At 36.7% G+C, this 25920-nt stretch overlaps 1 protein-coding gene across 1 annotated transcript; it reads left to right on the forward strand.

The window, feature by feature from the left end:
• Positions 1-1694: 1694 nt before the first annotated feature.
• ADAMDEC1 (ADAM like decysin 1) lies at positions 1695-25405 on the forward strand. Its single transcript, XM_090290199.1, has 14 exons — positions 1695-1846; positions 3676-3791; positions 4652-4725; positions 5434-5512; positions 6906-6982; positions 8109-8295; positions 8522-8584; positions 9286-9357; positions 9650-9819; positions 10161-10242; positions 10927-11057; positions 11742-11919; positions 23443-23523; positions 25109-25405. Exons 1-13 carry the CDS (start codon positions 1798-1800, stop codon positions 23512-23514), a joined length of 1350 nt encoding a protein of 449 aa, XP_090146325.1. The 5' UTR covers positions 1695-1797; the 3' UTR covers positions 23515-23523; positions 25109-25405.
• The last annotated feature ends 515 nt before the right edge of the window (positions 25406-25920 follow it).

The raw sequence follows: 25920 nt of genomic DNA on the forward strand, positions 1-25920 counted from the left end.
CTTTTTCTAGACAGACCTTGTATACTCTCTGAAAATATTTTAGAAAGACATAAAAGTGCTTACTCCAAGAAAAATTTAATAAAGAATTTATCAAAGAATATGTTTCACAATGAAAAAAAACTTTAAAAGGACTGATACATGAGCAAAGCAGGTAGTATACATGTGAGTAACTTCATCTGTATAAAATGCTAAACTAATGATTATGACCAACGTGCAGCTGAAAATCTTCATAGAACCAAAATACTTGACAACAATACGTAAGGTGGCACTGGCAGAATGCTGATGAGTTAAACTGCTCCAGGGTATTGTATTCATTTAGTGGTAGAGATGTTAATTAAGATTACATTTTGTTAAGATTTAATGGTAACTACTACAGAATATATGTAGAATGTGATCTTCTGAACCAGCAAAAGAAATACAAGATAATATAAAAAACTTAACTGACTCCAAAGAACATAAGAGAACAACAACAACAAAAACAATACACAGACATAGAGAGGTAATTGTAAAACTTGCAACCAGATGCTAGCAAACTTTCAAATGTATCAGTAAAAATAAGCTCAGCAGTTGAAGTGGAAGATAGATTTTTTTATTGGAAAAACTGTAAATGGAAAGTAATTTGGTGCTAAATTTTCAAGAAGTGATGGGTCAATATATGAATATACCAAGAACCTCAAATTGATTTACATTTTTAAACTAAATAATACTGTTTCTAGTAATTTATCCAAAAGAAATAATCAGAAATGGAGTCAAAGAAATATATGCATAAAAATACATGCATACCATGTATACACAAGGCAATATTTAAAAGCTGTTAAAATAGAATCTTAATATCCAACTTTATGTCATAATGCTATGCAAAAAATACAGGTTCCTAAACCCTTTATACAGTAAACACCAAAGTCTAAAATTTAATTTTCTTTTATTTCTCTCCTTTTATTAGTGCATAGAAAATAGATGAGAATAAATTATCAAATGTTAATAGCAATCATTTTTTAATGTTGGGCCATTGGATGATCAACTTTTTTCTCCTCAGTATACATATTTGATATTTATGACCATGAAAATATATTATTTTTTAATCAGAAAAACACTGTTATTGTCCTGCATTAGAACTCACAGTGCACTTAAAACATATTTCATAGGCAGTGTAATTTGAGGCTAACACTGTCAAGAGAGTTACATTTGCACATTTCTTTGCAGTTTTATGTGTTATCTTACATGAATTTTATAAGAAGCTTGAGGTATGTATCGTTATGATCATCCCATTTTCATAGAAAAGGAGACTGAGGTGCAGAGGGATTATGATGTGCTAGTTTGTACAACTTTGCTTGGTACTTGTTTTATGAATTTTGTGTTCTCTGTGTCAATTTCTCTAAATACGTAGATACTACTGATATATTTTTTAAATTTGTAAACAAATTTATGTGAGGTTACTGAAGAACAAGAGTGCTGGTTCAGTTTCACAAGCATGCAAATATGCACACGGAGTCTCAGTGGGTACTTCTCCACCTTTTAAGAGCACTAGTACAAGCAGCTGTCTAGAAGTGGCTCCTAAGCAGGCTGTGACCACAAACATAAACACCTCTCCTCAATGCGGAACATCCCCACGATGTTGACATTGCAACTTCTTGGTAATTTCCCAACACCATAATGAAACATACTCCAATCTCATAAATAAGGTTTGAGGCTTATATTTTGTTTTTCAGTCTACAAAGAGAAGTAGGGGAAGATAAATAGCTGGGAGACCACATCTTCAGGCTGTGTGGGACGTCTCAGCTCCCTGCGGTCACCAACATGTCTTTGGTCCTGCTTTCTGTTCTTTGGCTCATTGTACAAAGTGAAGGTAAGCACTCATATATTGACATTTTATAGAAAAGTCAAATTATTTAATGCATTTTTAAAGTACTTTTAAGAAAATGATGTGCTCATATAACCCAAAGGTCACTACTGTTTATATTTACTCAACTTATATTAACTGTACTCATTGTCAAGGTGTTGTGATTGGCATAATAATTTAGTTGGGATGTCTCTGAAGTTTTGTCTGTTATTCAATAATCCTATGAGTTCTATCATTCTGTTTTCTAAAATACATAGCCACAAATGACAGCAGAAAATTAACTTCAAACCAGAATTCAAGAATTTCCTAACCATCTTTAATGTTATTTTGAATGACATTGATATTTCTATTACATAAAGACAGTCATGTATCTAAAGACAATTTATCCAAATGCTGCACTAAGGTAGATTACAAGGAAGACCCTTACGTAAAATTAGAGTTAAGTTAGACATAATTGCATTATTGAGCAACATTAAAAATTAATTGTCTAACTGACCAGTTAATACTACAGCTAGGATTAGATATTATTACAATTCACTCTAATTTCAAACCCACAACTCTTTCCACTAATGGGATTTATATTTTCTTTTCATAAAGACCTATTAGTGATATATATATATAAATCATTTTTTAAATGTAATGAATTCTTCTTAGGACACCATTACAGCAGAACCTTGGGGGTTGACTAACAGAGATATTATGATTTACTACTTCTCTTCAGATAGCCTACTTCAGCCAGGTATAGAATTGCTTGTTGTCGATAAGGTCACACTGACAGTGACATGGAGTGAGAGTCTATCTCTAAGCATAGACACTTGTCTGTGAAAATGGGAACATTTAAAAATAAAACTGACCTTAAATCCATGATTGAAAAGTAAAGAAAAAAAATGGATTAGGTGTGCTTGCCAACTTCCTAGATTGGTGTTAAATAGTTTTATACACATTATGCTATTTAATTTTTACACCAACCTCTACTTTAGGCAAGTAAAGTGATAGAACTCAAAGAGACTTTTAAAAAGTCATATAGCTAGCTAGGATGTAAGACCACATATTTTGACTTCAGTATCAGTTATTTTCCTACCTTATGCAAGCTTAATAGAAAATTGTCTATGTAATGTAATTCCAAGCAAATCAAGAAGAACATTTAGTCTATATACAATTTTTTCTTCTGGCTTTATAGTGCTTTAAAATTGTTCCACCAGAAAATAACAAGAACTTTATTTCCTGTGAAATCTCAAGTCTTGAGGGCAAATACTAATAAAAAATGAACATAATGGCTAATTGTTGCATTAGGAAATAAAACAGCTCTTAGTAGAGTCTTTCCTAAGAATGAAGAATTATCTGTATATCTGTCTATGAAGTGGTTGATTTTAAAAGGGGCTAGTCAGAGGTTGCATCATGGGGAGCAAAAGGCATAAAAAGGACAACAGAGATCTCTGAGAACATTAAAAGAAAAAGTCATAATTTTGTGGAGGACAACAGAGGAAGAAGAAACTGGACTACTACAGGTAGAATTCCTGGCTCCCATAATCTTTGTTTTAATCCCAAACCTGCCTTTTCTGGGCACGATGGCCCAGAATTTACATATAGTGAGGTATTATCCAAAAAAAAAAAAAAAAAATGTTTCCAGAATCAGAGATTGGGGGAGTGAGAGCAAAAGAAAAGTTCTTTGTTATCCAAGTTCAAGTAGATGGAGGAACTTGTTTTTAATGCTTATTTTCTTAATTGGAATTCATTCAGTCTTCTATGCCATTTGAACAAAACAACCAAGCAAAACCAAGACCAAAACAAAGTCCTTTCAATGTTCTATATCTCTGTTATCTCTCTTTCTCTAGCAATAGCCATAAAAACACCTGAATTAGAACTCTATAAAGTAGTCCATCCTAAAAAGCTACACATTTTACACAAAAGAGAGATCCGGAATAACCAGACAGAGACCTATGGTAACGAGGTAAGTAATGTGAATGACTGTGGGATTTTCAAATCATCTGAAGAGACAATAAAGAAACTTTTTATTAATAGAATTGAGGTCATAGGCACTTTCTAATGGTTTAATATTGAAGCCCTTATGTACATCTCCCCTTCATCCAGGAGAGAATGTGGGATTTTTAAGAATGCTTTTACAAGTAAGCAGCAGAAAGGGAGTTAACTGCCTCACTTGATCAGAAAGAATAAAATGGCTTAGGCATTTCTATACATTTCTGGTGGAAGAAAAAAAAAAAAAGCCCAGGAAAGGCAGCCATTTTTGAAAATGTTCCTTGCCAAGCTTCCCAAACTCATGTCTTACCCCTACCTTCATCCTCTTCTCCTGCTGAATTACCTTTTTCTTGACTATTTTGTCTGTAATGGAGAACTCAACATTATCTCATTAATTAACAAGATTTTTAAAAATTTGTTAAGGATATTAACTTTGACTATTACATTATTGCAGATATTTCCTTTATTTTATAATTGTTATTTTATTTAATTCTTAGTAGGTTTTTGGTTGATTTTCTTCAGTATATTTTGTTTGATTTTGATGTAATAAAAACATGTGTCTTATTATTAACCTGTTAGTGATCCATCAGGATACACAGGACTGTATACTGTACATAGGGCAAATAATTAGTCCCTATTTCACATATTAGAGTTAGTTTAATATGTAAGTATTATTACTATGTTATTGTACTTTTTGGGAATCTATTTAATTATACAATTTATAATATATTTAATTTTACATATTATAAAGGCATAAGAGAGCTACTTTTATCTTACATGCATTTGCAATTACCAAAATTTAAAGTAATATCATTATATCATTAAATTTTTAAGGAAAGATATGAACCTGAACTTCAGTATCAGATTATGTTAAATGGAGAAGTCATTCTCTGCCTACAAAAAACCAAGTAAGTTGTACTTCCTGAAAGTTTAATCACTGAATTTTATTAAGAGAATGTGTAAAAATAAACCTCAAGACTATTTAGTGTGATTTGAGATAAAGGACATGAAGTATATTGAGTTTTAGATGTTTCAGATACATTTGTGCTTATGTTATCTCAGAAATGTTGGTGTTTCCTAGGAGATTACATGCAAAGAGTAAAACATAAAGCTGCACGAATGACTTTCTTCCTTGATGCTTCTTGGAATTTACTGAAATACTTTATTACCCAGATAAACTTAAACGTTTGATGTGACCTTCCGTTACTTTTATAAGAACGTGTGTCCAAGGCTTGTTCAGGGATGTGGCTCCACCAAGCTCTAAGCAGCCAGGAAAATTCTCTTGGAATGCAATGGTCCTTTATGCATATTTGTGACCCAGCACAGAAACCCTGTTAAGGATGTGCAGAGAATCTCCAAATAACCCATTTTGAACATAGAGAATATGCAGTTAAAAGGTAGCTGAGGGTATTTCTTTCCTTAGATCTAACAGGTGTAGCTAATGCTTTGATTTGCTTCAGCAGCAGAGTTTCGATGTTGGGAAATGATCAATGGGTCAGAATGCCAATGCCTTCTCATTGTAGACATTATTATTCATTTAGTGCTGGGGATCATGCCAGAAATATTAACCTTTATTACCACAGTGGGTGTATCATGTAACTTTCTGCTCCCTGCAGGCATCTCCTGGGGCCAGACTACACTGAAACCTATTACTCCCCAAGGGGAGAAGAAATCTCCACAAGCCCTCAGAACATGGTAGGTTCTGAATACTTGGGACTCTCTATGGATCCACCACTTAAGTTATAAGATTTTTAAGTCCAAGAACAACTTGAAAAATTTGAAGAACTTGAAAGTCCTTATCTATTCAATAAAATAGCATGAAAAAAAATCATAGCCAGCATTTTAAAAAAGTAGCAGTACCAGGAGGCTTCCAAGTGTTGCATTTTTTGAAGCAATCAAAAGTCTGCTTTTCTCCTAGACCAACTTATCAATGGGTTAGAAATAATCTATTTATTATATTCTGATAATACATGCATTTATCCTGAGGTCAGCAGTAGAATATCAATTACTTAATTAATACAATTTTATATCTGGTTAAGCCACCACCCCACCCTACAGATAATGCCAAAGCCTAGATGTCAGACAGCAATTCAAAGCCAAAGAGGAACAGAAAGATAATCAAAAAGACTTAGCAAACTAAATGAGTTTCTCAGAGCCACCCATACCCCGTGGTACCCCAAACATTTATGTCTCTAAAAATGTACAGATACGACTTCTGCCATAAAAGGGCTCTTCGTTTCCTACTCACGTGAAAACTCTAATCCTAAGGATATCTGGATTTTTGCTAACGTTGATCTCTAAGGAAATTACCTGATAAACTAATTCATGTTCAAGTGTGGTGGCTGATACTTTAATGTGGTACCTTTTCCAAATCTCCTATGAGAAAATGTTTATGATAACAAGGTTTCTTCCAAAGGACCCTGAGACAAATCAGTTTAATTTGAACAAGAGGTTATTCATTAACTTTCTTAGGTTATTCTACACAAGCAACCCCCTATTTTGCTTATATGAATCACCAAACATGCCTGAATTTTTAGCTTTAGACAAATCTCTGGGATTTTGATAATGGTAAAGAAATTCAACTAACACACCAATTAATATGGCAAGTGGGACCAATTAATATGAGAGGCTCAGGAGTGGTAGTGTAGCCTCTTGACTCTAGAATCTAGAAAAATATGTACCCCATTTTATTGATAGTGTCTTAGGGACTTGGCGAAAGGGATCCACATTCTCACAAACTGCACCTCAATCTGAGAGTTCTCTAGATCCCAGAGGAGCTGGCTGCTTCTCAGATGCAGCATCTGTCCACTTTTGCCACGAGCCCACTTAGGTTCAGCCTCCTTGAACTTCTTTTTAGTGCCCATTAGCATCAGAAAGACAGCTCAGCATCTCATACGAAGAGTTTCTAGAGCCCATGGTGGAACATTCATACAACCTCAGAGGATGGCACTGTTTTTGTTTCTGGGACGTGGCCTGGCCAAGGTCGCCACTCAAAGACCTTTCCTGCATATTTACGATAGCAGCTTCCACAGCAGCTGTGATACATTTATTCTTGTATTTAATTTTTTTTCTCTTTTTCCAACCTTAGGGACACTGCTACTATAAAGGACACATCCTGAATGAAAAGAATTCTGTTGCCAGCATTAGTACTTGCGATGGGTTGAGGTGAGAACTCCCCCAAGCATCATTTTATTACACAGAATGAGTCTTCCTGGACATTGTGTCTTATACTAACTTGGTCCAATTCTCTCCACCTATAAGATGCAGAATATATGTGGTTAAAGTGAAGAATAAGATCTCATCCTTGCAATCATTTTATAATCTGCTGATCTAGAAGCTAGTTGTAGAAATATTTAAACAAGATGCTACACTCAGGACCTTGATGATATCTGGATCCGTGTCCACATTTATTCATCCTACTCCCTAAAACATTCTGTTTTATTTTTGTGAAGATTCTATCCTGCAATTGTCATATGTGGTATTTCTCCTTAAAAAGATAATTCTTATCAATTAGGGAAAATTTGAAAAAGAAGAAAAAATGTAAGTAAGAAAATAAGAAAGTAACCACCATAAAGTTTTTCTTCTGTGTGATTACTGTTATTAACATTTTATCATGTTTGCGTATTTTATGCCTATAGACAAATATATCTTTTATGTGGTTGAAATATAAAATAAAATAGTCATAATTGTTCTTTCAACATGGTCCCTACCATGTCATATCAAAAATCCTTTTCCCTTATTGTGAGATACATTCATAGATGAATTTTTGAGCAGCTATGTGTATGCTTTTAATATTATATCATATGGATTCAACTTTATATTTCTGAATGAGTTTTATTACATTAAGTAGAATTCTTTATACTGCTTGTTCCAAACTCTTCCTCTGGATAATCTGCTCAGCATTTTTTCTTTCCTTTAGGGTTATTGGGATCTACATACTCCTTTACTTCATTCTCCATTATTTTCCTAAGACCTGCCAATAAATATTTGCTAAATAGATAAATAAATAATGGACAAGTTTTAATGAGCTCATGATGTCAATTCCAAATTCTTTGGGGTAGCTCCATCTTAGTTATTCTTTTTCACAATTCTCTGGGTAAATAATGCCAGATCCATTTTAGTATTGACAGATACTGATTGTCACTTAAATTAGCCAAAGTTAGCAGAAAGCTTATGAATAAATACTATATGTATGAGCTTGGGATGGAGGGAGAGGCATCAATCCAGCAGTGTGGTCAGTACATGTGACTCTGGCAGAGAATCCTCAAATATGAGTCTTTGTCTCTCACAGGGGATACTTCACGTATCACAATCAAAGGTACATGATAAAACCTCTGAAAAGCACAGACCAAGAAGAACATGCTGTCCTCAAATACAACTCGGAGGAGCGAGACCCAGCTAATTATACCTGTGGTGTAAAAGACGTTGGCACAAAACACAGCCTCATTCGAAACTCTAGGTCACTCAGTAGCCCAGAGGTAAGTGGAGCTTTCCTATGACATCATTTATTTCAATGGTCTCAGCTGAAACAATATGATAGACTGTTGTGCTCAGCAATGACTGGTATAGAGAAAGCCTATAACTTGTTTACTTATTCACCAATTTAACTTCCCTCTGAAGAAAAAGAAATAAATTTCTTTGTAAGCTTTTAAAACTTTTAGGATAAAGGTAATTACTAACAATGTTCTTTTACTCTTTGTAAAGCAAGAAGTCTTTCTTCAGGCTGAAAAATATGTTGATCTCTTTTTGGTGCTGGATAATGCCTTTGTGAGTATGAAATATGTATGCTCCTTGTCAAGTTAAGTCAACTTTTTAAGATTTCTTGTCAGCAAACACAAACAATAATCTATTCTGGCTGAAAATGCAGAGCCTGTCCTCCTGATTGTCTTATCAGTTCTACCATCTTGCCAGCAACAGTGTTCACTCACCCCTTTGATATCTACCTGCTGCCAAAGTATTTAGATATTAGAAATATACTTAATACCAGATAGCTACAGGAGATTAACCACAATAATGAAAAACAAAAATGAATGGGTTATTAAAATATTTTTAATTCTCACTATATTATGTAAATATAAAGTAGACTCAAACTATACATATTTTATATTATATTTATAGATACAAAAATACTGGAATCAGTGCTTCTAAGTAGCAAAAATTTCTTTATAATCAAATTATAATAATATTGAATTGGTTTAAAACATTTAAATCATTAGTTTGCTTTATTCAGTATAAAAACAAAAAACCTGAAATTTTATATGATTGCCTAATTTTCCTCTTACCAAAAAAATCTTACATTTGAGATACAATTTGTTGAAACATGGTATCTTTTATAAGGTATATATGGAATGAATAGACATTTATTTACATTAAAATGTGTGATTTTGCCTAAAATGTAAACTACACTGCATCAACTTTCTCACTATAGTTTGAGGTTTTAATTATACTTTGCATCTTGTATTTCACAGTATAACATGTATCAGGGGAATCTAACTTTGATAAGAAGCTTTGTGTTTGATGTGATGAACCTGCTCAATGTGGTAAGATATTTTTCCTGTAAACATGTGTTTCTACTTTGGAGCTTGAGGCTTTCCTATGGTTTTACCAAATAAAGACTTGGGAGGGTCACATAGTTTAAGGTCAGCAGTTTTGAGAAATTTAGCAGACAAGGATAAACACCAAGGTAAAAATCACGTATAATGTAGAAACACAAATTCTAGAATTCCTATTTTCCAAATAGGATATACTTATCCATCATTTGTGGTCAGCAAAAGATCTAAAACACTAAAGAAATCTCAAACACTTTTATGAAGAAAAATACTCTTCCCACAGATTTATAACACCATAGATGTTCAAGTGGTCTTGGTAGGTATGGAAATCTGGTCCGATGGTGATAAGATAAAGGTGGAATCCAACGCAGGTGTCACCTTCCACAACTTTCTGAATTGGCATCATTCTAACCTGGAGAAAATGAAGCCCCATGATCATGCTCAGCTACTCAGGTAAGCACACACTGGCCAGGGCCAGGCATAAGAAGGCATAGTAAATAGTTATCCCAAAGGTTTCTTATATACCCCAAATTGGTTGTCAGAGAGTCTAAAGTTCTACCATTAGCAATTCACCTTTGAGATTATTGAAGACCTGTGTCAGATTATCAAAACAGGTTCTTGGATGTGGGACAGCCATCTACAGTCGTTATATTGCTGTGGAATAGCATAAGCTTTTCTGGGGCCTATGGAATGTAAAAAGGGTAGGGAAACAAGGAAAATCAAAAACATAATTCACAAAAGCTAATGGTTCCAAAGATTCAGATTGTGACAATGTACCTGTAACTTTCACACAGTGGACGTGGCTTCGCCCATAAACGTGCAGGATTAACAGCTGCAAATTCCCTGTGTTCACCATCTTCAGTTGCTGTTATTCAGGTTTGTAAACTTACAGTAAATCTCTCTGTGGTTCTATATATGCTATGAAGACGAGCATAATGCCTTATATAGAGTTAGTACAATTAACATTTGCTGACTTAGTAAATAGAAGTAGAAAGAAAACTACTGGTAGACCATTACAGTGAAGGTTCCTTGGATTACAGAACTGAATATTTTCTTACATTGGATCTCACAGAGGGCTGAATTCTTAAGCTGGTGTTAGGGAGTAAGAGCAGGGAGATTGGGAGAGAAAGGGAATCCAAGCATCCTCTGTGGTCTAAGCCAACTTCAAAATTAATCATCCTCCATATCAATGGCCAGAGAGATCAGATGAGGTGCATGCTGGTGTGACATGGCCAATCACTACCAATGTCAATAGTTTTTGGAGGCCTTTGAGCACATACTATGGTATCTTTGGGGACTTCCTACAAAGAATATATTTACCTTAATATAACCATGGTTTACTGAGAAAGTATCATTAGTTCAGCAAATATTAAGCACTGACTCAATGGTTGATTCACAAGAACCAATCATTTCAAATGTTTATTCAACATTTTACAATAACCAATGACAGGGAAAGGAGCTTCATGATTAATTACTTTTTATTTGTAAAAGTATTAGTTTAGTTCTGAATATTGACAACAATTAAGAATTAACTGAACAAAAACAATGTTTTTTTTCAAGGCTAAGAGAATGAATAAAGTGGCTCTTGTGGGAGTGATGTCACATGAGTTGGGTCATGTCCTTGGTATGCCTGATGTTCCATATAACACCAAGTGTTCCTCTGGGAGTTGTGTGATGAGTAGATATTTAAGGTGAGGCCTGTAGATTACAGGTTCAATCCCCAGTCAGGGCACACACCTAGGTTGCAGGATTGACTGCTCCCGAGGGCAAGTACAGGAGGCAATCAATCAATGTTTCTCTCTCACATCGATGTTCTCTCTCTCTCTTTCTCTCTCTCTCTCTCTCTCTCTCTCTCTCTCTCTCTCTCTCTCTCTCTCTCTCTCTCTTTATCCCCCTTCCTCTCTAAAAAATAATATCCTTAGGTGAGGATTAAAAAAAAAAAAAGAATTCAGGTGTAGTCTCTATAATCGGATGGGCATTTTTTATCAATGGCTGCGTATCCCATTAACTCACCTTCTAGCCCCTTGATGCACAAGTTTACCAGCTATTAAGGGTAATTATTTAAGATTTATAAATATACCAAGATGGAGAATAAGTATGGTGACTGTGTTATTTTTAACTTAAAATAATATATTTTCTAAAAATATGTATCTAATTAAGATGATGCCAACTATTCCCATCACCAACTAATCAATCCATTCTGCTGTACTGTATTATTGATCACATTGCTGCCCTCCACATATAACACAGCATAGGCCTAAACAGATACTAAATTTGGAATTTCCATTGAACTAGGTAATATTTTTAGACGTCAAATTCTCATGTTTATTTATCACAGTATGCCATGGTATTGCTGATTTTTCTTCTGGTTACAGTTCAAAATTCCCAAAGGATTTCAGTACATCCTCCCGCTTACACTTTGAAAGATACATTTTATCTCAAAAGCCAAAGTGCCTGCTGCAAGCACCAATGCCTAAAGATATACTAACTAAACCAGTATGTGGGAACCAACTTCTGGAAGTAGGGGAGGAATGCGACTGTGGCTCTCCTAAGGTATGAAAATGTCCACAGTTAGAAATACTTAGTATAGAATGAATGCAGCATAACTGCTTTTTCCTTTTCCCTTTTCAAAAAAAAAAATCTGTGTGTGTATGTATGTATGTGTGTGTGTGTGTGTGTGTGTATTCCTTTAGAGAATAATCCAGTTTTCCATTATCCGATGTGCTTTTTTTTAATGTACATATTTTGTTGTTTTTAGGTTTTGAATATAATCATCCTATCTGGCTAAATATCATAACACAAGCATCATGCTATTTTAGTGATTATAACAATACAATGCATTTTAATCTTTAATGACAATTCTCTTGATATATATGTAGGATTTGCATAGTAATTCTTTAATGTTTATTTTTCCATATAACTCTTGTCAGTTTGCCCACCAACACAATTCAAATTCAGAATGAAATGCATTATATTCATAGTTTACTCTGAAGGGCACTGGCATTTTCACAATATTAAGTATTGTCTTAAAAGTAAATTTGCCGTGAAAGTGTCTCAGAAAAGTTATATATAAAGTTCCTCATGTAATTCTGGCACATTTTGAAGGTTTATTCTGAAGTAATTAAAAAATTTTTTTACTATTAGTACGAATAATGTTTTCTTTTTTATTTTAGTTTCTAATTATTATTACTTTTTATGCTATTTGAATATCTTAAACAGCTATCTTGGTAACTCACCTAATGTGTTTTTTTTTTTTAATGTTTTTTATTGATTATATTGTTACAACAGTTCCAATTTTCTCCCCCTTGTTCCCCTCCACCCAGCACCCCCCTCCCCCAGCAATCCCCCCCAAGTCCATACCCCTGGTTCGTAAAAATTAACTATCCCCCCCCTCTCAAATATTAGGACCCTTTGTAATCTTGTAAAGGACAATGGGCGAAGGTCTCCAGCTCCTCTAGCTACTTCAAGCTGGACATGGTCGTCGTCCTACCTACCCTTGGGTCCAGAAAACCCTAATAAGAGTTGGGGTGTGGAGGGGAGGGTGGCCTTCCCACATGGGGAAGGATCGTGCAGACTCCAGGTCAGTTGGCTGTCTCCGGTCAACGGCATGCTTGGTTTAACAGGCTGGTGTCCTTGTTGTGTTCTGGGGGCAACAGATTTGGCGAAAAGGGTTAAGAGACATCATTCAATCCATAACTACTAGATGACAAAAGGCAGGGATTAATTTTTCAATGTTCCATATTAGGGGAAAAAAAAAAAAAAAAAAAGCTTCTTTGTAAGAAGGTGTGCTAGGCACATCTCACCTGTCCAAAACCCTTTTGCCCATTATACTTAGTTTGGGCTGAGGTAAATAGTTTAGGTTTTTTCCCCCTCTCAGACCTCTGGGCCTTTTCTGTCCAAGCCATTAGGACAGAAAAGAGAAACCCGTTTTAAAGTGAAGCCCACAGACCACCCCATTCTTCCCCAACCCAGCCATTTAGTTCAGCCAAACCGTTGAGTCTCAGGAGGCAGCGCTGCAGAGAGGATTAAGTGAGGCTTATGCGTACAGATAATCACTCAGGTAATGCGATCATTGGCTTATGTCCTTTGAAAACAAAAAACACGTGTTAATTTATGTAACATAACCCGCAAACAAGTCTCTAAATCTGGAGAAGAAACTTTTAAGACGGTTAGTTGCCCTGTTTTATACTCTACTACTGATCATTGTGATTTTCCTTGAATAATAATTTTTTTCCCTAAGGTTACCCTCCGTGTCTTTAAAGAGACTACATTAAGTCTATTTTTAATTTATCCTGTTCGTTTGCATAAACATAACAAGAGCAGCAAATGATCACTTATGATCTTTAGTTCTGCTTTGCTGGATCTTACCCAAGGAATATTTGGGGTGACCTTCAGTCTGTTCTTCAGGGCACAGAAGCTGTGCCACATATCTGGCATTCATCCTTGCCTGTACACACCTGTTTTTTCCAAGTCTTTCTGGTCTTTCCTTGTGCCTTAAGGTCCCTTCTAGCCATCTTTCAGGAAAACAACCTTCGTTCCTTCCCTGGAAAGATTGCTGTGGACCGCACAACCAACCATGGTACCAGGCCTTTTATCTCACGGGCTTTTATTACCTTTGAAAGTCATTCCCAGTTCCTCAGGGCTTTCTGGTAACAATCTGAGCCCAAGTATGTTTCCTTTAGGCTTGACATTCCAGTCAAAGACTTGGTCAAAAAAAAAAAGAACCTCTGTTGACAACTGGTCTTATTAGTTCTATGCAAAGGAACTTATGTCATTACTTACTTGTTTAGAATGCCAAACTCTGGAGGGATCAAATAGGGAGAAAAATATACAACGTGAAGGAAAATCTTTGTCCTAATATTCACTGAACTGGCATTTCCATTCTTCATATTTTCATTTTTCCCCTACTAAAAAATTTTTATTTGTTTTTCCATTACAGTTGTCTCACTTTTTTAGCCCTCTTGTTTCCCTGAACCCTGTCCCTCCCCTCCCCCACATTTAGTCCCCACTCAGTTGCACCTGTCTGTGGGTCATTCATATATATATATATTTTTTAACTTGACCCATCCCCTTACACCTTTCTTTTCCTCCCCCCCGCCCCCCTTGTTACTGTTAGTCTACTTCTTGTTTACATACCTCTGGTTCAATTTTGCTCATTTGTTTGTGTTGTTCATTAGTTTCCTGTAATAGGTGACAGCATAAGGTATTTTTCTTTTGTTGCCTGGCTTATTTCACTAGGCATAATTTTCTCTAGTTCCATCCATGTTGTTGCAAATGGTAGAAGTTCCTTCTTTCTTTCTGCTACATAGAATTCCATTGTGTAAATGTACCACAGTTTTTTGATCCACTCATCTACAGATGGGCATTTAGGTTGTTTCCAGCACTTAGCTATTGTAAATAGTGCTGCTATGAACATAGGGGTGCATAGGTTCTTTTGAATTGGTGTTTCGGGATTTTTTGGATATAATCCTAGCAATGGAATTGCTGGTTCAAAAGGCAGTTCCATTTTTAGTTTTTTAAGGAAATTCCAAACTGTTTTCCACAGTGGCTGCACCAATCTGCATTCCCACCAGCAATGCACCAGGGTTCCCGTTTCTCCGCATCCTCTCCAGCACAAGTTGTTTGTTGATTTGTTGATGATTGCCATTTTGACTGGTGTGAGGTGGTATCTCATTGTGGTTTTAATTTGCATCTCTCTGATGGCTAGTGATGTTGAGCATACTTTCATATGTCTATGGGCCCTCTGTATGTCTTCTTTGGATAAGTGTTTGTTCAGGTCCTTTGCCCATTTTTTAATTGGGTTGTCTGTCTTCTTGGTGTTGAGTCGTATAAGTTCTTTATATATTTTGGAGATCAATCCCTTGTCTGAGATGTCATTGGCGAATATATTTTCCCATATGGTTGGTTTCCTTTGCATCTTGCTGATGTTTTCTTTAGCTGAGCAGAAACTTTTTAGTTTGATGTAGTCCCATTTGTTTATTCTTTCCTTTATTTCCCTTGCCTTAGGAGATATATCAGTGAAAAAGTTGCTACGTGGGATATCTGAAATTTTCCTGCCTATTTTTTCCTCTAGGACTTTTATGGTGTCATGGCTTACATTTAAGTCTTTGATCCATTTTGAGTTTATTCTGGTGTATGGTGTGAGCTGGTGGTCTAGTTTCATTTTTTTGCATGTCCCTGTCCAGTTCTCCCAACACCATTTGTTGAAGAGGCTCTTTTCACTCCATTTGATGTTCTTTCCCCCTTTGTCAAATATTAGTTGACCATATGAACCTGGGCTTATTTCTGGGCTCTCTATTCTGTTCCATTGATCTATATGTCTGTTTTTATGCCAGTACCAGACTGTTTTGATTACCATGGCCTTGTAGTATAGTTTGATATCGGGTATTGTGATTCCTCCTACTGTGTTCTTCCTCAAAATTGCTGTGGCTATTCGGGCTCTTTTTTGGTTCCATATAAATTTTTGAAGTATTTGTTCTAGGTCTGTGAAATATGTTGCTGGTATTTTAATAGGGATTGCATTGAATCTATAAATTGCTTTGGGTAGTATGGACATTTTAATGATGTTGATTCTTCCCATCCATGAGCATGGTATATGCTTCCATTTATTTGTATCTTCTTTAATTTCTTTCTTCAGTGTTATATAATTTACTGTGTACAGGTCTTTTACCTCTTTGGTTAAGTTTATTCCTAGGTATTTTATTTTTCTTGTTGCTATGGTAAATGGGATTTTTCTTTCAGTTTCTATCTCTGAGTTTTTATTGTTGGTGTATAAAAATGCCTTCGATTTCTTAATATTGACTTTGTATCCTGCTATTTTGCCGAATTCACTTATTAGATTGAGTAGTTTTTTTGTGGAGTCTAAAGGATTTTCTATGTACACTGTCATCTGCAAATAATGACAGTTTTACTTCCTCTTTTCCAATTTGGATGCCTTTTATTTCTCTTTCTTGTCTGATTGCTGTGGCTAGAACTTCCAAGACTATGTTGAATAGGAGTAGAGAGAGCGGACATTCTTGTCTTGTTCCTGATCTCAGGGGGAATGCTCTCAGTTTTTGCCCATTGAGTATGATGTTGGCTTCAGGTTTCTCATATATGGCCTTTATTATGTTGAGGTATGCTCCCTCTATTCCCATTTTGCTGAGAGTTTTTATCATAAATGGGTGTTGTACTTTATCAAATGCTTTTTCCGCATCTATTGATATGATCATGTGGTTTTTGTCTTTCATTTTGTTTATGTGGTGTATCACGTTTATTGACTTGCGAATATTAAACCATCCTTGCATCCCTGGGATGAATCCTACTTGATCGTGGTGTATGATCTTTCTAATGTGTTGCTGGATCCGGTTTGCCAATATTTTGTTGAGGATTTTAGCATCTATGTTCATCAGCGATATTGGTCTGTAGTTTTCTTTCTTTGTTGTGTCTTGACCTGGTTTTGGAATTAGGGTTATACTGGCTTCATAGAACGAGTTTGGGAGTCTTCCCTCTTCTTGTATCTTTTGGAATAGTCTGAGGAGGATAGGAGTTATTTCTTTCCTAAATGTTTTGTAGAATTCACTTGTGAAGCCATCTGGTCCTGGGCTTTTGTGTGCTGGGAGTTTTTTGATTACTGCTTCAATTTCACTAGCTGTTATTGGTCTATTCAGACTTTCTGCTTCTTCTTGATTCAGTTTGGGCAGACTATAGTTTTCCAGGAATCCGTCCATTTCCTCTAGGTTGTCAAATTTCTTGCCATACAGTTGTTCGTAATAATTTCTTATAATTCTTTGTATTTCTGTGGTATCAGTTGTGATTTCTCCTCTTTCATTTATGATTTTATTTATTTGGGTTCTCTCTCTTTTTTTCTTGATGAGCCTGGCTAAAGGCTTGTCAATTTTGTTTATCTTTTCAAAGAACCAGCTCCTACTTTTGTTGATCTTTTGAATTGTTAGTTTAGTATCTATGTCATTTAATTCTGCTCTGATCTTGATGATTTCCTTCCTTCTACTTGATCTGGGTTTTGCTTGTTGTTCTTCCTCTAGTTCTTGTAGCTGTAGGGTTAAATTTTTTATTAGAGATTCTTCTAGCTTTTTTAGGTAGGCTTGTATTGCTATGAACTTTCCTTCTTAAGACTACTTTCGCTGTATCCCATAGGTTTTGGGTTGTTGTGTGTTCATTATCATTGGTTTCCAGGAACTTTTTGATTTCTTCCTTGATGTCATTGTTAACCCATTCATTATTTAATAGCATGTTATTCATTCTCCATGAGTTTGAATGTTTTTGAGTTTTTTCCTTGAGGTTGATTTCCAATTTTAAGGCATTGTGATCTGAGAAGATGCTTGATATAATTTCAATTTTCTTGAATTTATTGAGGCTTGTTTTGTGTCCTACCATGTGGTCTATCTTTGAAAATGTTCCATGTGCACTTGAGAAATATGTATATTTTGCTTCTTTGGGGTGTAAACTTCTATATATATCGACTAAGTCCATTTGATCTAAAGTGTTGTTCAGTGCCTCAATATCTTTGGTGTTTCTTTGCTTTGAAGATCTGTCCATTGTTGACAATGGGGTGTTAAAGTCCCCTACGATGAGTGTGCTGCTGCCTATATCTTTCTTGGAGTCTTTCAAAATTTTCCTTACATATTTGGGTGCTCCTAAGTTGGGTGCATATATATTTATAAGGGTTATATCTTCTTGATGGATTTTTCCCTTAAGTATTATGAAATGCCCTTCTTTGTCTCTTTTTATGGACTTTGCTGTGAAATCTGTTTTGTCTGATATAAGTATTGCTACCCCGGCTTTTTTTTCATGTCCATTTGCTTGGAATACATTTTTCCATCCCTTTACTTTCAGTCTGTGTAGATCTTTTGTTCTAAGGTGGGTCTCTTGTAGACAGCATATATGTGGGTCATTCTTTCTAATCCATTCAGCTACCCTATGTCTTTTAATTGGAGCGTTTAATCTATTTACGTTTAAGGTTATTACTGATAAGTACTTATTCATTGTCATTTTCCCCCTTTGTACTCGTGTTCTTCTCTGTTTCTCTCTGTTTCTTTATCTTCTTAGAGCAGACCCTTTAGCATCTCTTGCATTGCTGGTTTGGTGGAGATGTATTCTTTTAGTCTTCCTTTGTCTGAGAAACTCCTTATTTCGCCTTCCATTTTGAATGAGAGCCTTGCTGGGTAGAGTATTCTTGGTTGTAGGCCTTTGTTTTTCATTGCTTGGAATATTTTTTGCCATTCCCTTCTGGCTTGTAGTGTTTCTGCTGAGAAATCTGGGGATAGCCTTATTGGAGCTCCCTTGTATGTTATTAGTTGTTTCCCTCTTGCTGCTTTTAGGATTCTCTCTTTGTCTTTGGATGTTGCCATTTTAATTATGATGTGTCTTGAGGTGGGCCTGTTGGGGTTCATCTTCATTGGGACCCTCTGTGCCTCCTTGATTTGCGTGACTCTTTCTCTCCTCATGTGAGGGAAGTTTTCTGTCATTAGTTTTTCAAAGAGGTTTTCTATCCCTTGCTCTTCTTCTTCTCCTTCTGGAATTCCAATGATACGGATATTGTTACGTTTCATGTTGTCCTGCAGCTGTCTTAGAACCTCTTCAGTCTTGTTCAGTCTTTTTTCATTTTGTTGCACTGTCTGGGAGTTTTTGTGTACGTTGTCCTCCAGCTCGCTGATCCGATCTTCTGCTTCCTCTAGCCTGCTTTTAATTCCTTCTACTGTGTTCTTCAATTCAGAGATTGTATTCTTCATTTCCTCCTGGCTCTTATTGATAGCTTCCATGTCCTTTTTGATGCTGGTATAATTCTCAGTAAGTTCCTTATAGTTCTTCTGGAGTTCACTGTAGTTTTTCTGGAGTTCTTTGTAGTTTCCGCTGAGCTCATTTAGCTTCTCCATAATCCATGTTTTAAATTCTGTATCTGATATTTTGCTCCCCTCTATTTCATTTAGCACTCTTTCTGGGGATTCTACCTTTCCTTTTGATGGGGGGTTGTTTCTCTGTCTCCCCATTTTTGTGATTCCTTTTGTTTGTTGGTGCTTCTTGGAATGATCAGTTCTTCCTGGATCTGCCTCTGGTAGCGTCAGATCATGTACCAGACTGGCCCTAGGCAGCCTGTTGGAGACTTCCAGGGATCTACTGCCTTTGTCTCTCTTCTTTAGTTGTTACTATACTCAATCTGTGATCAGCCGTCAGGCTTAAGGACCGTGGGTGTGGCAACTTAATTCCTGTAGGCAGGGCTTTTATTTCCCCTTAGTATGACACCACTTGGAGGGGGATGGTTTGTCTGCTGTACTGGGGCTGAGTCAGTACTGGCTGGTCCTGGGAGGGGGTTAGTGTAGCTTCCACTTACTCCTCTGCCCTCCTGGATCTCCGTCTGTGTTGTCCTTGATGATATTTCTTTAATCTGTCTGGTTGTATTTCAGCTACTTTTTGGTGGATCTTTTTCTCTGGTTAGTTGATTGAGAGTCACTCTGCCCACCTTGTCTTGAGATCTTTTGTGAAGGTGCTGCTAAAACATAATTACACAACCCAGGCAAGAAACCCACACCCTCCAATGTCTCCCCCAAATGCAATCCCACTATAGGCTGCAAATGAGCCCGTGTTAATATACTTGTGGAGATACTGGGACTCTTATTTTGTAGGAGAAACAGAAAGGAGTTGTTTTAAATGAAGGAAGGGTAATTTTTGAGCTGGAAGTTGATAGAGTATTAATATTAGCAATTGGGATCAAGGTTATGTAAGAGAGCAATTAACACTTACACTGTCTGTTTGAAAAGGAGGGGAGGGTTACAGTGTGGAGTGTGAAAGTTGAAGTGTATAGTATTAGGATTATATAATCGGTATATACTATATGATTAGTGTGGGAGGTAGGGTAGACACAACAGACATCCAGGTAGACAGACAGCCAGAAACTGAAGGAGAGGGCTGGGGAGGTTAGAGGGTAGGAAATAGATTGAGAGAGAATTTTTTAAGGATAAAAATACAGAGTAGAAAATAGCAAGACAGGAAGGGAGAGAGGAAAGAGAGAGAGAAAGTAGAGAAGAGAAGGGTAGGAGAGAGAACAAAAGAAGAAGGGGAGGTAGAAGAGAGGGGACTGGATTAAAATTCTTTTTTAAATTATATGTTATAAAAAAGATTAGGAGATTAAAACATGATATAAAGTTGCAAGATAGAGAGAAAATGTGAATATAGAGAGAGAGGAATAGGAGATAGGAAAGCAAGAGGATTTGGGGGGGAAAGAGCTCAGAGGAGGGAAGGAAATCAGGAGGAAGAGGGGATATTAGGGAGGGGAGGATTGAAATTGAAGAGTTGGCAAAAGATAGGATGAAGGAGAGAAATACAAGAGGTAGGGAAAGAAGTGGGGGGATGGGGTAGAAAAAGAGAAGGGGTAAGAATGGGAGAGTAAAGGGAGAGGGGGATAGATTAGAATTATAATTTGAATATTAAGAGATTAGAATATAAAGTGTAATAGAGAGAGAGAGATTATGTATAGGGAGAGAAGGAAAATAAGGACAAGAGATGAAAGAAAAATGAATGTAGACTGAAGGGGGACAAAATAAAGAAAGAAATTTAATAAAGTTGAAGGTGCGTAGCACAGAGAAAGGAGAGGGTGAGAAAGGGAGAGAACTTAAAATTATAAAATTAACTGAGAATAGGATGCAGGGGAGAATGCTAAGGGGAGAGAAGGGAGGGAAGGGGAGGGGAGAAAAGGAGCGAGAATAAGAAGGGACTGACGGTAGGGGTAGTTAGAGAGAGAGTGAGAGATAAAAGAATGAGGATTTTAACTCAATTCAACTTTTATGCACAGTCTCTGGGTATTTTTGGTTTGTTTGTTTTTTGGTTTTTCCTTGCTTCCTTCCTGAGTCTGCTCCTATTCAAAATTCCATGAGTTTCAAATCTTTTCTGGTTGGTTGGCTGGCTGTGGGAGGGTTCTGCTTGATTCTGGGGTTGCTAGTCTTTTTTTTCGTGGGCCTACCACTGCTCTGCTGTGAGCTGCCTTTAGTTGTCCCCTCCCGAGGCAGCCTCAGCCCTCCTCAGGCTTGTCCAGCTACTCCTTCCCTCTGTTGGTCCAGCCTGTGCCTGCCAGCAATCCCCGCCCTGCCTCCAGTCCTGTCTCTATTCCCAGGCTACAGCTCCTGCTCTCTTCCCTGTCTATATGCCTGCGCACCCTACCTCTCTCCCTGTCTCAAGATCGTCCTTTTGTTCTGCAGGACTCTGGCACAGTCGGTCAAAGTGCCGGGCCCAGTGGCCCTTTCCTGCCCAGGGCCTCTCCCCTAGTCTGGAGCTTTGCAGTGGCTTTCCTGCCTGTGCTCTTCTCCTTGCCCCAAAACTTTCTCTATTCCGAGCTATGGCTTCCGCTGGCTTCCCTGTCTATCGGCCTGCGCCCTCTATCTTTCTTCCCGCCACAGCACCGTCCCTTTGTTCTGTGGGACTCTAGTGTGGTCGGTCAGCGCAGCACTCTCCTTCCCCGGAGCTCTCTGCCGGTCTGGAGCTTCGCAGCAGCCCTTCCCTGCGGCCCCTTCTCCTTGCCCTAAAACCGTCTCCCCTCCAGAACCTCCGCCTCCGCTCTCTTCCCTACTTACACACCCTGCGCGTCCTATTTCTCTCTTAGCCCCAAACCTGCCTTTTGTTCTGTGGGATTCTAGCGCGACTAAAGAGCAAACACTGATTTCAAGAACACAGTTCTCCCCCAGTCCGGAGTTCCGTAGCAGCTTTTCTGTGCGGCCAGTCTCCTAGCCCCAAAACTGCTCCTTTGTTCTGTAGGGCCCTAGCGCAAGTGCTGGGCACGCCCGGGATGCCGAGCTTTCGGTCGGAGGTTGCAGCTGGGGATGTTTCCCTCTAGACACAGGTCACACAGTTTTTCCCAGTCCTGGTTGTTCACTGTTCTCTCCCTCCTCTGGCTTTTTCGGCCAAATCCTCTCCCTAGCTCCCTACAAGAATTCACTCCCGGCTAGTGAGCTCTCCGGCTTGATACTGCAAACGCACGGAGTCTCAGAATGACTCAGCCTGCAGTTTGTGATAAACCCCTCCACCCCCCTCCACGCTGCTCCCACGATCTCCTCCCCGTTCACGTTATCAGATATTCCCACTCACTCAGTCATTCCTCCCCGAGTTTGTTCCTCCTGGATTGTCTCCTTAACAGGAGCGAGCTGAGAACACTGTTCCTACTCCTCGGCCATCTTGGTCCCCCTCCCTCACCTAATGTTTTTATAGTTGATCCTATAGTTCTTTCTAGGTCAAGAATTTTATCATATACAAATAATGAAAATGTGATTTATACTACCCAATTATTACACTTTCACATATTTTTCTTGTCTCATAACATTTATTATAATTTTCATAAAAATATAGACTATAAACAATCTTTATCTCATTATTTTAATGGATTTTTTTGCTATTAATCAGATAGATTTTCTTCATCATGATACAAAATTTTGTTTATAGTTTACTTACAATATGCTTAAATAATTCAATAATGGCTACTGAATTTTTACCAACTAATTTTTGCTATCTATCACAATAATAGTTGTCTTCTTTTCTCAGTCTCTTGATGTGATAGATTATATTACTTTGTTCTGTGTAGTTGAGATACCCTTGCATTTTAGTGGGAAAAAACTCCATATAGTTGTAATAAAGAGTTATGATGTTAATAAAATGATATTTTACTGATATTTTATTCAAGTTTTTGCATTTATATTCATAAACAACAGTAGTGTGTGTATGTGTGTCCATTACCAGTTTTCATTATCAGAATTATGCAGTCTTGGTAAAACAAGTTGAAGATGTAAAATATATTTTCTCTGTCTTCAATTTGTATAGTATAGAAATATTCTCCCTTGAAGTTTTAAGTTAATTTACATGATATTATCTAAGATAAATTTATTTGGGGTGTTTCTTGGGTAATTCAATTTTTTGTCCTTTCAAGTGGTAGTTTTCATTACATTTTAAAAAATTATTAGTGTTCCTTGGTCATTTCCACTATAACTTGTACAGCTGAATAATTTAGTTTAAAAAGTGAAATGTTATTGCCATCTTGTAACAGAATCCTATAGAGAAAAATGCTGACCCCACTTTTACGCTGTGTGTGTGTTAAAGGAATGTACCCAGCCCTGCTGTGAGGCCTCGACCTGCAAGTTCAAACCTCGCGCTGACTGCAGAAGAGACTAACCACACAGTGTGAGACCTTTATGTCCTTTCTTGGTTCTCAAATATTTTCAAACTTTTATATCATATTTGATAAAGATGTTCTATAATACATAAAAACAATTTATTTTACATTTTAAAAATGATTCAGTTTCAGAAAGGAAAAAAGCCATCATCATAAACACAACTAACTCAAGGTTGTATGTATACTAACATACTAATGAGAAAATGGCTACTTTGTCATCTGTGACTAGAACTGCTGAAACATGTGCTAAATGTTGTATACATTTTTGTTAGGCAGTGATGAGTTTAATGTTAGCAAAGGGAATAAAAGAGAAATCCATTCTTTTAAAAAGCTCTGATTGATAAGCAAATTTTATTCGAGTTTAAGAGCTGATAGTTGTAATTTGTGAGGTAGTCAGGAAATCAACACATTTAAAAACATGTTATAAAATTTAATGATTTTATTTCTGCTTTAAAAATTATTTTATTATATTAGAGTATAGTTGACATACAATATCATATGAGTTTCAGTGTACAACACAGTGATTCAGCATTTATATACTTCGCCGTGTGATCACCACAATAAGGCTAGTCTGTCAGATTATAAAGTTATTATCATATTATTGACCCTATCCCTGTGCTATACATTACTCCCTGTGACTTATTTTATAACTGGTATTTATTTCATAAAAGGTTATTTTATAACCTGTTATTCTCCTTCCACCAAACAAAACAAAATGGAAACAGACTCATAGATACAAATTGATGGTCACCCAAGAGGAGGAGGATGCGTAAATGGGTGAAAAAGTTTTTATTCCTTTCAAAGTATCTCAAGAAACTATAATCCACATATTTTTGTGTGTGTGTGTGTGTATAAAACTATATGAGTTGGGCAAGGGAACTCAATAGCTCTGAATATGGTATTTTTATCAGTGAAGAAATAGTCTCTGAATCTAAAAATGGTAATAACAGCAACAACAGCAAAGCATAAATAAGGGAGAGTCTGAATAAATTATAAGGAAGAAGTTATCCCTCCTCTTCTTCATAAATCTTTTCTGGAATTGAAACCAGAGAAGACATTATAAGAATAATCAACCTGACACCCTCAGTGGTCACTTTCTCAGGAAAAGACTGGCAAGTTTGTGGGCAAGGAGCATTGCTCCCCATGTACAAGGTGCCATTTGCCGTTGCTGGCTGAAAGCCTTCTGTGGGCCACTTTGCAGGGGGTCCTGGAAGCTGTGCCCATCTTCTACTTCTGTCATAGAGACTAGAGCATAGAGTCTCAAAAAATGTTCATTCAATGCTTTAGAGGCTTGGAATGATAGATGGCCATGTCCCAGGACTGGGCCAGATGGACAATTTAGTAACATGGAAAGAAAATTGAACTTGGACTCAGAAAATGTTAATTCTTTTCTTTGTTCTGGCCAAAATGAGCTGTGGGATGTTAAGCCAAGTTATGTGATTAGTTTTTCTCACCTATAAAATAGAGAGAATAATACTGTCTCTCAGTAGTTATTAGTATTATTTAAACTCTATAGATGTTCATTATCATGATTACATAATATTTTATAATTTATACTAACCATGGTTTCCAAACTTTTTATCTTTTAATTAGTGAATGAAGTAAAAAATCAACTTCATTGAAGATGCCTCTTGCTGGTACAAGAATCAAGAAATCTGAACATACCAGGATTCTTGCCTATTTTTACCTCTGCACTTAGATATATTTTGCTTTTTATTTGTCATTATCCTTTCTATATTTTTTACCAGTCCAGCTCACCAGTAAATAGATGTACTTTAAAAAAGCTGCCTGTTTCCTAAGACCTGATCCTTAATGCATTTTTAGGGATCATGAAGCTGTTGTTTAGCTTTGCTCTTTGGAAAACAAATAAATTAGCTCTTGGCCAAAACACCTTAAAATGCATCCCTGAATTATTCAGAGTCAACCCAGAATTGTAAATGCACAGGTGACTTGCATTTTACTCCACTTTCATTTTCTTCATTACAGCCCGTGAGAAAAATAACATGGTTCCTCTGTTATCTATCCCTCCTCTGTCTTCCACTTGCCTTGTTCGTACAAGTGTGGTGTTTTTCTACATCATGGCAAGATTCATTACATATAAACATCTTCATCTTATCACACATAACCCTTTTGCCATCACAGATAATATGTTAATTCTGAGAAGTCTGTATTGCTTACCTTTTAATTCAGCTGTCAAGGAATGCTTTACTCATCTATGGATTTAGAGAACCATGATGTCAACAAATGAAAACACAACTTTTTTGAAGCTTTTCTGTGTGGTCACTTCCTAACACGAATACTTTCAGGTTTTGTTGCAGGTTTGGGTCACGTGTTAAAGCCTCACATTATTAGACCATTGTCCCTCTGGTAATGTGACAGCATTTAAGTAACCTTAAAATGCAGCC

Source organism: Furipterus horrens, unplaced genomic scaffold (assembly GCF_987537825.1).
Source record: "Furipterus horrens unplaced genomic scaffold, mFurHor1.1.pri manual_scaffold_10, whole genome shotgun sequence".
In the NCBI taxonomy this organism is placed as follows: Eukaryota; Metazoa; Chordata; class Mammalia; order Chiroptera; family Furipteridae; genus Furipterus; species Furipterus horrens.

What these genes read in the sequence shown, in the direction of transcription:
- ADAMDEC1 (XM_090290199.1), top strand. Translation starts at nt 1,798, where the DNA reads ATGTCTTTGGTCCTGCTTTCTGTTCTTTGGCTCATTGTACAAAGTGAA. An exon ending in GCTCATTGTACAAAGTGAAG is followed by an intron (nt 1,847 to 3,675) that starts GTAAGCACTCAT and finishes CTCTTTCTCTAG; the next exon opens with CAATAGCCATAAAAACACCT. An exon ending in CAGAGACCTATGGTAACGAG is followed by an intron (nt 3,792 to 4,651) that starts GTAAGTAATGTG and finishes TAAATTTTTAAG; the next exon opens with GAAAGATATGAACCTGAACT.